The 14,578-nt window shown below is 40.2% G+C and overlaps 1 protein-coding gene across 1 annotated transcript in view; it reads left to right on the plus strand.

Moving 5' to 3' along the window:
- Positions 1-14,578, plus strand: part of ubr7 (ubiquitin protein ligase E3 component n-recognin 7) — a 44,293-nt gene that overhangs the window by 5,621 nt on the left and 24,094 nt on the right. Inside the window, exons 4-7 of the mRNA XM_060829356.1 lie at positions 122-217; positions 313-366; positions 12,127-12,232; positions 13,571-13,764. Coding sequence (XP_060685339.1) covers positions 122-217; positions 313-366; positions 12,127-12,232; positions 13,571-13,764 — 450 coding nt within the window. The remainder of the gene's footprint in view (positions 1-121; positions 218-312; positions 367-12,126; positions 12,233-13,570; positions 13,765-14,578) is intronic.

Genomic DNA, 14,578 nt, shown 5'->3' on the forward strand with positions numbered 1-14,578 from the left:
CAGAAAATGTCATTTGAGATACAAAAAAGTGTTTGACTTTTATGTTAATGGAATGGGAGTTCAGTTTACTGTCTGTGGTTATGTCACCATCTGATTTTCTGTGGCTTTTTGTTGTAAACAGGAAAAAGAGAAAGCAAACTATGGCAATAAATATAATGATAATTTCTTTGGACTGTACTGTGTCTGCAAGAGGCCTTACCCAGATCCTGAGGATGAGGTAAGATATTCAGATACTGGCCTTAGTAGTGCTGCATAGTTTTGGTAATAAGACAAGCTCAGTGTCTTATGGAGACTGTGTCCTTATTTCTCTAGACCCCCGATGAAATGATCCAATGTGTCGTGTGTGAAGACTGGTTTCATGGAAGGGTAAGAAAACTGTTCACAAATTATATACAGTGGAAGTCCATTATAACTAATATGGTTCATTATACCTTAAATTAGTCTTTGGCATATAATACATATGGTTCCCAAAGGGGGTGAATCTTCTAACTGGTTTCAAAATTTGAGAAAGTAGGTTTTTTTTTATTAATATGGTCCTGCAATAATAGCCTTTTTGGATCTCAACATACATGTTTATGGTGGACTTGCCCTTTTTTAATTTTAAAATTCCTAATAATCTATTGTTTTTGAAACAGTGAGATTTGTAGAACTTAGCTCATCATTTGGATGTAGGTTTGTTCGCTGAGCTGGAAGGTTCAGTTTCAGACGTTTTGTCACCATACTAGGTAACATCTTCAGTAAGCCTCCAAACGAAGCACTGCTGATGATTCCTGCTTTCTATTTATATGTTTGGGTTTCTTTGGGTTGGTGATGTCATTTCCTATGGGGATGTCATTTCCTGTTCTCTTTTTCAGGGGGTGATAAATGGGGTCCAACTCAATGTGTTTGTTGAAAGAGTTCTGGTTGGATTGCCATGCTTTAGGAATTCTTGTGTGTCTCTCTATTTGGCTTGTCCTAGGATGGATGTGTTGTCCCAGTTGAAGTGGTGTCCTTCCTTAACGGTATGTAAGGATACTCCTGAGAGAGGGTCATGTCGTTTTGTGGCTAGTGGATGGTAATGTATCCTGGTTACTAGTTTTCTGCCTGTTTGTCCAATGTAGTGTTTGTTACAGACTTTGCATGGTACTTTGTAAATGACATTAGTTTTGCTTGTGGTCTGTATAGGGTCTTTCAAGTTCATTAGTATAGGCTCATTGAAATAATGTTCTGATGAAACTTCTTCGTTTGTGGATGTTTGGATGATTGCTTCTGTAGTTCAACATTTGGTCCGTGTTGTTGTTTTCCTGTAGACGGTGGTTTGAAGTTCCCCATTGGCTGTTCGCTCTACAGTGGCATCTAGGAATGGCAGTTTGTTGTTGTTGTTTTCCTCCTCTTTAGTGAATTCATGGTAGCCCATGCAAGAACTGTGACAAACGAGCAGAAAACTAGCCACTAGGATGCATGAACATCAACTACATACAGATAAGGAAGGACACCACTTCGACTGGGACAACACATCCATCCTAGGACAAGCCAAATAGAGAGACACACAAGAATTCCTAGAAGCATGGCAATCCAACCGGAACTCTATCAACAAACATGTTGAGTTGGACCCCATTTACCACCCCCTGAGAAAAAGAACAGGAAATGACATCACTATAGGAAATGACATCACCAACCCAAAGCAACCCAAACATATAAATAGAAAGCAGGAATCATCAGCAGTGCTTTGTCCGGAGGCTCACTGAAGATGTTCGGGTAAAAAATGAGGTCTGCAGATGCTGGAGATCACAGTTGAAAATGTGTTGCTGGTTAAAGCACAGCAGGTCAGGCAGCATCCAAGGGATAGGAAATTCGACGTTTCGGGCATAAGCCCTTCATCAGGAATGAGGACGGGGTGCCAGGCAGGCTAAGATAAAAGGTAGGGAGGCCTCCCTACCTTTTATCTTAGCCTGCCTGGCACCTTCTCCTCATTCCTGATGAAGGGCTTATGCCCGAAATGTCGAATTTCCTATTCCTTGGATGCTGCCTGACCTGCTGTGCTTTAACCAGCAACACATTTTCAACTTATCACTGAAGATGTTACCTAGTTTGGTGACAAAACGTCTGACAATTAACCTTCCAGTTCAGCGAGCAAACCTACATCCAGGACCTCAACCTGAGCTACAAATCTTCTCAAAACTTGCTAATAGCTCGTCGCTTTTTGTCCCAAAAGCAATTCTACTGACCTATTCCCTGTCACCTTGTATCATCTGCTTCTAACATTTATCCACGTTTCCTTTTTAAAAGATGTAATAGTTTCTATACTTTAACCATAACTTGTGATAAAACATTCCATATTCCATCGGCTCTTCATGGAGAAAGTAAAATGCTTTAGTGGTTCAAAATATGAACAGTTCAAGTTAGCTTTGAAAATGCATATTCTTAAATGATAGTTATCCAGTTATTGTTAACTGAGCTCAAGGGAGAAAAGAGAAAGCAATCAACCTAAGGGCACAGGTTTAAGGTGAGAGAGGGTAAGTTTTAGGGGAGAAATGCAGAGAAAATGTTTCTCAGAGGGTGGTGGGTGCCTGGAACATACTGCCAGTGGGAGGTGGTGGTAGCAAATATGTTAGCAAAAGTCTGCGGCTGAACCCGAGCACTGTGGCTGGAAAAAAAGAGCAATGGAGAAAGTTCTGGTAAAGGAGGCCCTGCTGGCCCAGGAGAGCGAGCCCGGGGCTTTCCTGGTGTCAGACAGCTCCCCCCTCCAACTCCAAGCTGCCTCGATTGGGGGTGGAAAAGGTAATCATTGAGGGGGCTATCCATGTTTGTGTCATTGTGGATGTATGAGCAGAGAGTGGTGACTTCTAATTATTGGTGATGTTCACAACGTGTTGCTGAGCCCCAGGGTTTTTTTTTTGGAGATGTTTGTGGGAGGGGGAGGTACTTTCAGGTCCCTGTGGAGCTGCCTCTCTCTAAACGCTAAGATTCTGGGGGGCACTGGCTCCCCTGACATCTCATTGGATGCCATTTGCATCCCTGCGATTCACATCGTAGAGTTAAAGGGAGTGGAGAGGTAACTGTTTAAAGTGGAATGGGATATGCAGCTGGTTGCTGACATGTCATCATCTGCACCCCCAGTCCTCCCCCAAAACACATGCACGGATCTGCTTCACTGTTAGTGAATAATTTCTGCAGCATGTAGGCTGCAATGGGAGTGCAAACTGGGTAATAAGTATTAGTCACATTTCTACATTTTTCACTGGGTGAGTTCTGTCAAAATGGGTGTAATTTTTATGGAATCTCTTCCCTCTTATTTCTTTTTTCAATTCTGTCACAGTCCAAAGATATGATTTCTGTTCTTATCTACTTTTTGACACTGCAGGACATATGCATTACTTACACACACCCATGTGTATTTCCTTCTTGGGCACAGAGCAGGTATTCAAGTTAATGGAATGACTAGAAAATAGATAGGATAAATAGATAAGGTCATTTTCCCTGAGGTGGGGGAGACCAGAACTAGAAGGCATAGGTTTAGGATGAAAAGGAAAAGATATAAAAGGGACCTAAGAGGTGACTTTTTCACACTGAGAAGGTGATGCGTATATGGAATGAGCTGCCAGAGGAAGTGCTGGAGGCTGGTACAATTACAGCATTTAAAAGGCATCTGGAGGGGTATGTGAATAGGAAAGGTTTAGAGAGATGTGGGCCAAGTGCTGGCAAATGGGACTAGATTGGGTTGGGATATCTGATCGAGTTGGACTGAAGGGTCTGTTTCCGTGCTGTATATCCCTACGACTCTATTATTGGTTAATTTTGGAATTAGGGAATACGTTAATGTTCAGATGAATTTACTTTGCTGCTTAGAGACTTGGAGTTTGTTCAAATTTATAGGCTATAAACAGCCTGGATGTTATTAATGACACTATTTGTTAGTATTTAGTGACCTTTACATGAGCTTTAGCAGTTGATTATGTATAAATCTAGTAATTTCTGAAAAGTAGCCTGTTGGTGGTAGAATATTGATATTAGGGCAGTGTTGGTCCTAAGGTATTATCTTGCGGTACTTGGGGTATTAGTGCAGTTTAATCTTTGTAAAATAGTTGCATTCCCTCTTTTTCAATTTACAGTAGAAACTGACTTCTAATATGAAAAACCTCCCTATCAAACAATTAGAATTGTATAACAGAAGGAAGATTTGAGCAGTGCTGATTTGTGGTATAGCAGTCTAGCCATTTAATGTATATTAACTGGAGACATCTTGAATTAATGGGTCTCTTCGAGGATGGATAGACTTAATTAGTAAAGTGCCATATGGATCTGTTCAGGGGACTCAATTATTTACTACTACTGACTTGGAGGAAGGGCCTGACTAAAAATAGGTGGGAGGGCATGTTATGTGGACAAAACGAATTGCAAGGAGATGTTGATGTGAATGGTCAAAAAACTACGTGGTTGGAGCTTGTACTTTTGTAGGAAGGATCAAAAGTCAGATTATTATTTAGAGAGTGAGATACTCCAAAGGTGTACAGCATAGAACAGAAAGATCTGTGTTCTTGTGCATGAAACATGAAGGTTAGCATGCTGCTACAGCAAGTAGTTAAATGGCAAATGGAAATTTTTGTTTTTCTGGTTTTGGGAAGGTTGAGTATAGGAGAAAGTGAGGACTGCAGATGCTGGAAATTACAGTGGAATGTGGTGCTGGTAAAGCACAGCAGCTCAGTCAGCATCTGAGGAGCAGGAGAATTGACATTTCGGGCAAAAGCCCTTCTTCAGGAATAGCAGGAGAATTGCTGTTTCGGGCAAAAGCCCTTTATCGGGAATTGGAGTTGAAGTTGGAGGTTGGAGTTTAACAATAGTTGGAGTTTTGTTCCAACTGTACAGTATGTTACTGAGGCCACACCTGGAATATTGTGGATTGTTTTGGTTTTTGTATTTCAGGAAGGATGGAATTGGAATGCCAGTATACTGGCGTTGGAATCAGTTCAGAAAGATTCATTAGGCTAAATCCTGGGATGAAGGGATTGACTCCAGAATGGCTAAACACGAGTCTTTATTGATTAGAGCTCAGAAGAATGAGGGGTGATTTTGGTTGAAACATTACAAGATTTTTCACTGTATATGTTGAAAAGATGTTTCTATTAGTAGGGGAGTCTTGAACTGGGGATGTAGTTGCAGAATAAGGGGCCACTCATTCAAAATGGAGATATGAAAGAATTTCTTGAGGGTAGTGGAAGTCTTGATATATTTTCTATCCCACAGCATTGTGGAGGCCCATGGAAAGAATTGGGGGTGGGGGGGGGGGGGTGGTGGTGGGAGTAATAGATCGGGAGCTGAGGGCCATGAGGAGTTGGACTGAATCAGGACTTGAGGCCTGGTGCAGATCAGCCATTATTTGATTAAATAGAGGACAAGCTTGATGGGACGATAGGCCAACTCCTGCTCCAGTTTCTTCTGTTCCTTCAGTTGAAATATTTATTCTGTCACTTAGCGCTCTTGGTATAACTACTCCATAACCTTTTATTTCTTTTTACCTCAACATCTTGTGTTTAATATGCTGGACTATTAGTCCACTCTCTTCCTTCCCTTTTTGTTTCATTTTAAAACTATTGTTTATATCAATTTCTTCACACTGACCACCACACCTATTTCCTTTTAGGTTTTGGAATACCTTCTGACTGCTTTTTTAACATCCTATTTTACTCTGGGTTAGCACAGTTCTGGTGGAGGTTATCTTTGTTGCACATTTTCCTATGTCTACCGCTGTCCCATGAAATTGAATTTGTCTTTCTTATAGCACTCCCTCAGTCATGTGTTCCCCTTCTTCATGTACTTAACACTGCGCTAGTTTGCGTTCAACTCCAGTAATAATTCGGATGTAGGTCAATTCAAGTTCTGTCCTCTTCTTTTAAATTTAGCTTTTGTGTGTCTGGTGCACTCTCACTGGATCTCTTTAGCCTTGTCATATGGTATTGGTCCCAATACAGAGATCCTCTCTCTGACATCCTGTTTTTAAGCAATTAGAGATGTCACTCACCCTGGGATAGGCAATGTCTCATGTGGGACTGCCAATCCTGCTGACAAAGGATGTGGTGCATCTTCAATATATTTACTCCTTATATTTTTCCCTCCTCTCTTTCTTTCAGCTAGATCATGGCACTTTGGAGCAAGAGGCTATCTGACCTGACTGTCCTTGTCCTCCAGAGTACTTCCTGCGGTCCTAGTTTTCCAGCTCACCTTGGGTTCCCTGTGCTGTGTACATGATCAGTCACATTATCCTTGTCTCATTCTAAGACCAGACCAAACCCTGGAGCAAACTGTCCAGATACTGCTCTGCTTGCCTTTCTAGGACGGTATATCTTTAACTCGCACTCCTAGCTCAATGGCTCTAAATACCAGAGATTCAAGACCAATTTGCATGTGGATTTGTTCAGGATAGTCCCAGCAATCACAAACTCTTAATATTCTGCAGTCAGACACTCTGTCCTGTCTTAGTCTTGATTATTTATGTTTTTCTTAGTTTCCGATTTCAGTTTTCCTTTTCTTACTCTCACTGGCCTTGAGCATTAAATCAATAGATAATAATGTATTGATTGAAACTTAAATGAGCCACCAAAAGATTTGGAGGCAGAAAGCAGCATTCCCACACTCTCAGTACTCCGTTTTTTCCATTCTAAGTTTATGATTTGCCCATTTGTGACTACCCTTACACCTGTAGTTTGTGTGCTTGAGTGTTTTTACTCCAACTGTTAAGACATGTCTAGATCAAATGGGACTTTACCTGTGGGCCAGAAGGTCAGAGTTCAGGGTGCCACCATTGTACCATGACCCAATATAAGTTGCAAAGACTGTTTCCTGATTATTTTCTAATCATCCAATTCACATATGTTGTTATAATGCCCTTGGTGAAGGTAGGACTTAAAACTAGGCCTCCTAGCTCAGAGGTAAGGACACTACCACTTTGCTGCAAGACCTGACACAAGTTGCAAACACACTGTTCCTTGCTGACAGTAATTGGCTTCTATTTAGAGGATTGTTACTGTTTATTGGCGGTTAACTGGAATCAACAGGCAGTTTCCATTTACCCACTTCATTCATTTTTACCAATTTTTAAAATTTGCATTGAAGTTAAAATTATCAGAATTTCCGCTTTCACCAAAATCACAATTTTCACATTTTGTTTATAATGCACTCCACTTGCTTCCACACTTCGCAGCCAGTAAGTGCTTTTTGAAGTTTAATGATTTGTAAGAAATACAACAACGAATTTGCAAGTAAGTATCCACAAATGGCAATGTGATAATGACGACATTCTCTGTTTTGCTTGGTGATTTTGATTGTGTGATAAATGTGTGTAGGACTCGAGATTTAATTCCCTGTCCTCATGGTGTGGTGCTGTAGAATATTCTGAGACAGGCCCCTGACTTAATGTCTTAACCAAAAGATGGTACCTCAGTACTACATTGGAGTGGTAGTTTCAACTTTTGTTTTGACTCTGGTGTGAAATTTGATTCCTTGACCTCCCAATTCTGAAGGAGTGATGCCATGGCTGATAATAATCTGCCTTATTGAAGCCTAGTCACAATCTAACAATACCGTGGCAGTGGGTGGCTAAACATTTGGGTATCAGCAGCAGGCATGTAAAAGCTTACTCCAAGGTAATGTCAGGACAGGGGCAGCAAATGAGGGACAGACTCTTTTTTTTTGTTACTTTGGATGTAATGAAGTGGTGGAAAGGAATGTTATTGCTAAACGTGGCCTGGCTGTGTTGGAGTATGTAAGGATGGAATTAAGGAAGGACAACAGAGTAAGGTGGGTAAAAACAATGACTGCAGATGCTGGAAACCAGATTCTGGATTAGTGGTGCTGGAAAAGCACAGCAGTTCAGGCAGCATCTGAGGAGCTTTTGCCCGAAATGTCGATCTTACTGCTCGGATGCTGCCTGAGCTGCTGTGCTTTTCCAGCACCACTAATCCAGAACAGAGTAGGGTGGTCCAATTACTCAAAAGGATGGGAAGAAAATGCCTCTTTTTTTTCAGACAATGTTAACACATTCCTGTTAGTCTGTGAGATGTGGCAAAATCAAGATAAACTGCATGGATCTATTTGTTCCTCATACACTCATCAGTATTATAAGTAGGGCGAGAGGAGCATCATGCACAGCATAAACGTCAGTACATAGATCCATTTGTGCTGTAAATTCTGGGTAACTCTGTTTTGTGTTCGGGCACACTCTTTATAGATATTTTATTGTGCCAAACTGCACTTTTTGTGTTGAGATTAACTGCATTAAAGTCAGTTGAACTAATTGGACTGCTTAAATCTGTGGGCTCAATCTGTCCTTTTGGAACTTGACTTGTTTTGTAAGACTTAACTTTCTAACATTTTACCTTTTTGGAAAGCTTTAATAGTGCTTTAAAACCACTCGATTAGCAAGATGGCTTATTGGCAGTTGGATCAGTAATAGCCATTGGCTGTGTATAAAAACAATGAATATGAGTAGAGAAGTTTATGGGTGAAAGGCCATTCTTTTTCATTGAAGAATCATTAAATATTTAGTAAAACTCTTTTTTTTGATTTTTATTCAAGCAAAGCTGACTACGTAGGCAATTTACTCAAACTCCAATAAATCAATTACTTATTAAGTTATTTTTTGGCCATCAGTGCAAACCTGTTTACAGTTTTGTATTCGGAAATAGTGGTCAGGATAATGTGGGCGGCTTAAACGGATAATGATGTCATTTTCAATAAAAATTGGGAATTGGCAGGCATTTTGATAATTATGTTGCATCAATTTTACACTAAAGAGGTCACACTGCCAAAACATTGGATCAAGGGCAAGAGCTCAGCAAAATTAACATCAGCAACAAACCAATAATCAAATTGGGGCATGAAAGAGCTCAAATTTCCCAAGATCAGATGGTTTCAATGCTAAGATTACAAAGAATTAGATGAGAGCATTGCAGATGCTAAAACTGTAATTTTCAAAAGAATCATTGATTCTGGAATTGTTTTTTTACACTCCGTATTTCCGATAAATTGCAGACTGAAACCAGACATTTATGCACTAACTGGCCTAACATCTGTTGAAAGTTACTGAACAGTAATTAAAAATAGCTTTGCTGAACACTGAAGTCTTGCAGCTAGTCAGAGGGGGAGAGCCAGTATGAATTTGCCTGACTAACTTTCACTGAACTTCTAAAGATGTGACTGAAGTAGTGGACTAGGGTGTTGTCTCTGCATGTTTATTTAAAATGTACTTTTTTGAAGGCATTTCAAAGAACAGAAACCAACACATCCCTTTCTAAAAGATGAAAGACTTGATCTAAAATTGTTTAATGTATCATCACCTCTTCATGACACTGTATTCATTTGGCTATAAATTCTGTGCCTTATGATCTTATTCTCCACAACCACCTGAGGATAGAGCAGCACTTTGAAAGCTAGTGTTTCCAAATAAAGTTGAAGGCAAATTATTGATTTGGTTAGAAAATAGGATAAGTGTCAGGGGATTGAGTTCTGGATAATAGACATTCGAATTTGCAAACAGATACGAATAGGTTATGTGAATGCGGAAAGCTGTGAGAAATAGCCTTCAGTACAGGTAAATGTGAAGTCAGCCATTTTGCACCCAAAAAGGACAAAATTAGGTTTTTTCTTAAATGATGGAAAGCTAGAAATAAAGGAGTTTCAGAGACCTGCACATGAATCATTTTAAAATGCCATGAACCGAACAATTAAAGAGTATTGAAGTGGTTCATAAGAATATAATTGTGAGAGTGTGAGTACTGTCAGCAGTTCCAGATATCAGACCTTTGGGTAGAATATATTGGTTTTGGAGAGAAAGCAAGATTTGGATTACAAGACTTGGAGGTGCCGATGTTGAACTGAGGTGGACGAAGTTTAAAAATCACACAACACCAGGTTGTAGTCCAACAGGTTTATTTGGAAACACTAGCTTGGGTACTGTGTCTGTCCACCCAAGAGGTTATTATGGCTGCTTGCTGTGGCATGTTGGAACTGTCAGTCGATTTAGTTGGGGCATCATACCTTCAAGTGCCAATCACGTTCGTCCTCATCTAAACAGATCCTGTGAATGTGTAGGGCTTGTCCGTAAGGGATGACTGTTTTAATATGCTTTGGGTGGAAGTTAGAGAAGTGTAACATTGTGAGATTATCTGTGGGCTTGCAGTAGGGTGAGGTGCTGAGGTGCCCATCCTTGATAGAGATGCATGTGACAAAGAATGAGACAGATACTAAAGAGTAGTCCATGTTAAGTCTGATGCTGGGATGAAACCTGTTGATGTCATTGTGTAGTTATTTCAGTGACTCCTTGCCATATTGAAAATGTCGTCAATATACCTGGTGGATAGTGTTGGTTGGTGGTCCTGTGCAGAAAAGAAGTCTTGTTCAAACTGGTGCATGAAAATGTTGGCATATTGGGTTGCAAGTTTGGTCCCCATGGCCATTCCATGGGTCATGATGAAGAACTGGTGGTCAAAGATGAAAACATTGTGGTCACGGATGAAGCAGATGAATTGTAGGATGGTGCTTGGAGATTGGCAGTTGTTGGTGTTGAGTACTGAAGCTGTTGCCAAAATGCCGTCATTGTAGAGGATGCTAGCGTAGAGTGCTGACAGGTCGATTGTAAGGAAGAATGTTCGCAGTTCAACTGGTCCGTGAGTGCTGAGTTTCTATAAGAAATCTGTAGTGTCGTGGTGTTATGTGATTTTTTTTTTACTTGGTACTACAGGGTTTAAATTACAATGAGATTACACAACTAGGTTGCATAACCTGAATTTGGAAAGATTACGCATCGTTTGATTCAAGTTTTCAGGATATTAAAGGAAATCAGAAGGGGTTGACAAAGAGAACTATCTATTTATGCTAGGTGGGAGATAGCATTTAGAAAACATAGTCTAAAGAACTTTTTTAGGAGTGAAGTTGGGGAAGACTTCTAACACACTGGATGAGATTTGGAATTTTTTTCTGTAAATAGTAATCGATGTGAGAGTAATCATTAGTTTTAAATCCTGAGATTTTTGTTGAGCAAAGGAATTGAGCAATATGTGGCAAAAGCGGGTATACAGATTTAGGTTTTAGATGCGCCATGATCTCTGTCTGTCTGAAAATTGGAACAATCTTGATGGCATGCCCTTGTTTCTGTTGTAAATGATGGTAGTGGGAGAATGGGACCCACGTAATCCTTTTTAAAGTTCATCCTTTGTCCTGAATTGATGCTTAAACGAGTCCAATTAATTAGTTTTGTTTAAGTTGTCATGTCCCCTTTGGTTTTTACAGCTGGGCCATTCTTAATTTAAACTGTTTTATTTCACCCTGTGATCATTTCCAGGTTGAAGCAGCTCGATATTTTTTTTGGAGCAGTGTTTCAGAATTGAGATCTCTGCACTTTAGAAGTGAAGATAATGGTTAGAACATTCTGAAGGTCCTATAACCTGATGTTTGAATCTCTTATCCTGTCTAGTGGGGACACAAACCTTCAACTAGTGAAAATGCCTCATCTCCCATTTTATTTTCTCCTTGTTGAAAGTGTAGTGTAGCAGGTGCTCTGTGCAACTGAGCTGTCATTCTCATAATTAACCAGAGGTTCATTTGGGACCCACTGTACACAAGGAGCCCTCCTTTTTGTGCTTAAAATCTTTCAATGCACAAATTAGTTAACCTACCATGGCATAGTTAACCATAGTTAACCATACCTACCATAGTTAACCCTTTCGTTACTACACATCCAGTTCTCTTTGTTTTGAAACTTTAGTAACCTTCAAGAATGGAGTTTTATTGAATTTGCTTCAAACAACATTTTAAGCAGTGGTCTGTTTATCACCGATCATATTCTATATATAATCAAGTGTATGAATCCTGCAACGGTTTTAATTTTGAAGCTGCTGTTTACCACAGAGTTTCGTTTCCCATCAGTACTCACGACTGGCAGTGGCACATGCATCAGGATCTCCAGTGTTAAGACCGACAGATTGAAATGGCTTTCCGACATCGGTTACCAAAGCATGTTCATAGCAGCTTCTCTCTCAATTATTTTGTTAGTGTGTGTCATAATAAGACTGAGTTCACCTTCTATTCTTACCATGATCACAGTTTTAAATGATTAAATGCTAATCAACTTGTGACTGTTGATTTGACTTTTAGCATCTCGGTGCCACTCTGCCAGATAATGAGGAGTATCAGGAAATGGTCTGTCGGAGCTGCATGAAGAGATGTTCGTTTCTTTGGGCCTATGCAACGCATGTGGCAGGTAGGAAGTATCTTGGTTCAGCCTCAGTTCAGGATATTATCTATTTTGAGCCCTGCTAAGTTTAGTAAAATCGCTAGTTTATCAGCAGCTGGTTAAATGTAGCGGTCAACCCTGCCACCGTCCAGTGATGTTAAGACCGTATAGCCACTGTCAGACCCAGCACTGCTATGTAAAGTTAACTGCTTTTAAAATGAACAAATATAGAGGAGCCATATTTTTTACCTTGTCTGGTGTTTTTGATCTGTTTTCACTGAACCTGGTAAAATATGTTAGGGTTCAGTGCAACTCTGATACTAAAATAAACACAATTCCAGAGAACTCAGCAGATCCATGGAGAGAGAAACAGTTTAAAAGTTTCAACGCAAGGACCTTTCTTCAAAATCAAGCTCCTCTGAACAGATGGGTCCAAGAGAGTCTGAGCTGCCTAACCCTCAAGGACAAGTAAATGAGCTAATGTCCTAACGCCTGACTGTCCAATGTGCCCATCAGCCAGACTAACTTGCTGCATGAACTGCTCATCTTCTGTGAGGTTGGTGGCTAACCAGGCAAAATCTGTCATTTATTGTATAAATTTGACTGCGACCCATCATAGAGTAAATATTTACCACCTTTGCGATTAACAAAAAAGACCTTTCCTTTCCGTACCAAGAGATTGATGACAGGAAAGCCGCTATAACTCTAAGTAATTGTTGTTTTAGATTGGCTTCAGTCCATTGAAAGCCAAACTAATATTACATATAGCCTGCTGGAGATAATCCCCTCTTAAGAAGATTGCTTAGCTTTGACTGATTTCAATTTTAAAGTTTATTTTTAATCCTTGTTTTTGTGATTTAATCCTGTATTAAAAAAGCTCCAGATGTTTTCATTGAGGAATGACAAAACACCAAACTGAGTTCTGAAGAAAAGTTGGAATAGAATTGAAATGTGAACTCTTGCTTCTCAACAAGAAACTCTCTCTTGTTTTTACTCTCTCTCCCCAAGAGCTGCTAGGTCTGTTACATTCTCCAGCACATTTTGCATCTAAAGTAGCAAATCGTGATTTTGTGATGTACTTGATAATGCATTTCTTGAAGACTGGTATTATTTGGATGGGTCATTGTGTTTTAACGTGTTGTGAATTGATAATATTGGTGGGTGGAATTGAATATGGGGTGGGAGAGTAGGCGAACTGTTATTTTTTTAATGGCTATTTTATCTCCATTGACAAGAAAGAATATGAATGGAAAGTAGCCCATCCAGAGGTGTTTGAGTACCCTGTTGACTTCCATCATGGTGGGAGTGTGGGAAAGAGTCTGATATCTTGCTTTATTAAAGTTTGCTTTTGTATACTTCGCCCAGTGACTAAAGCATCAGACGTTGAAAACAGTGGATCACTGACCAAAGTAGAGGATGGTACTGTCGACGTGTGCTCAATACGGGAAAACGGAGATGTACATAATCAGAATGCAATGACTAATGAAACGAAATCTGACGAAACTGCAGCCAAACACAATGAGCCTTCCACAAGCTATAAAGTCGAAGAGAAATCTGAGGTGATGTTGATTTTTTTCACTAAAACATACCCTGTTTACTTTGAGTGAACCAAGTTGTTTTTTCATCTTCCTCTAATTGAAGATTGAATCAGTGTCTGTGTGCATGGTTTCTAAAAATCCACAACTTGAGCTTCATGTTATTGGAATGCTTTCTCCCATGAAATAAACCAGGTTTGAGTGCTTTATTCTCAAGTGAATGAAGACTAGAGGCATTTACAGCACAGGAAACCCTTCAGTCCATTGTGTACTTGTTGGTCCTCAGGGTGACCCAGCCATCAGTTCTATCTTCTAATTCTTTCCAAATCATTGGTTATAGAGTCATAGAGATGCACAGCATGGAAACAGACCCTTCGGTCCAACCCGTCCATGCCGACCAGATAACCCAACCCAATCTAGTCCCACCTGCCAGCACCCGGCCCATATCCCTCTTCCTATTCATATACCCATCCAAATGCCTCTTAAATGTTGCAGTTGTATCAGCCTCTACCTCATCCTCTGGCAGCTCATTCCATACACATACCACCCTCTGCGCGAAAATGTTGTCCCTTACGTGTCTTTTATATCTTTCCCCTCTCACCCTAAACCTATGCCCTCTAGTTCTGGACTCCCCGACCCCAGGGAAAAGATTTTGCCTATTTATCCTATCCATGCCCCTCATAATTTTGTAAACGTCTATGATCACCCCTCTGCCTCCGACGCTCCAGGGAAAACAGGCCCAGCCTGTTCAGCCTCTCCCTGTAGCTCAGATCCTCCAACCGTGGCAACACCCTTGTAAATCTTTTCTGAACCCTTTCAAGTTTCACAACATCTTTCT

The sequence above is a fragment of the Hemiscyllium ocellatum genome, chromosome 8 (genome assembly GCF_020745735.1).
Source record: "Hemiscyllium ocellatum isolate sHemOce1 chromosome 8, sHemOce1.pat.X.cur, whole genome shotgun sequence".
Taxonomy (NCBI): Eukaryota; Metazoa; Chordata; class Chondrichthyes; order Orectolobiformes; family Hemiscylliidae; genus Hemiscyllium; species Hemiscyllium ocellatum.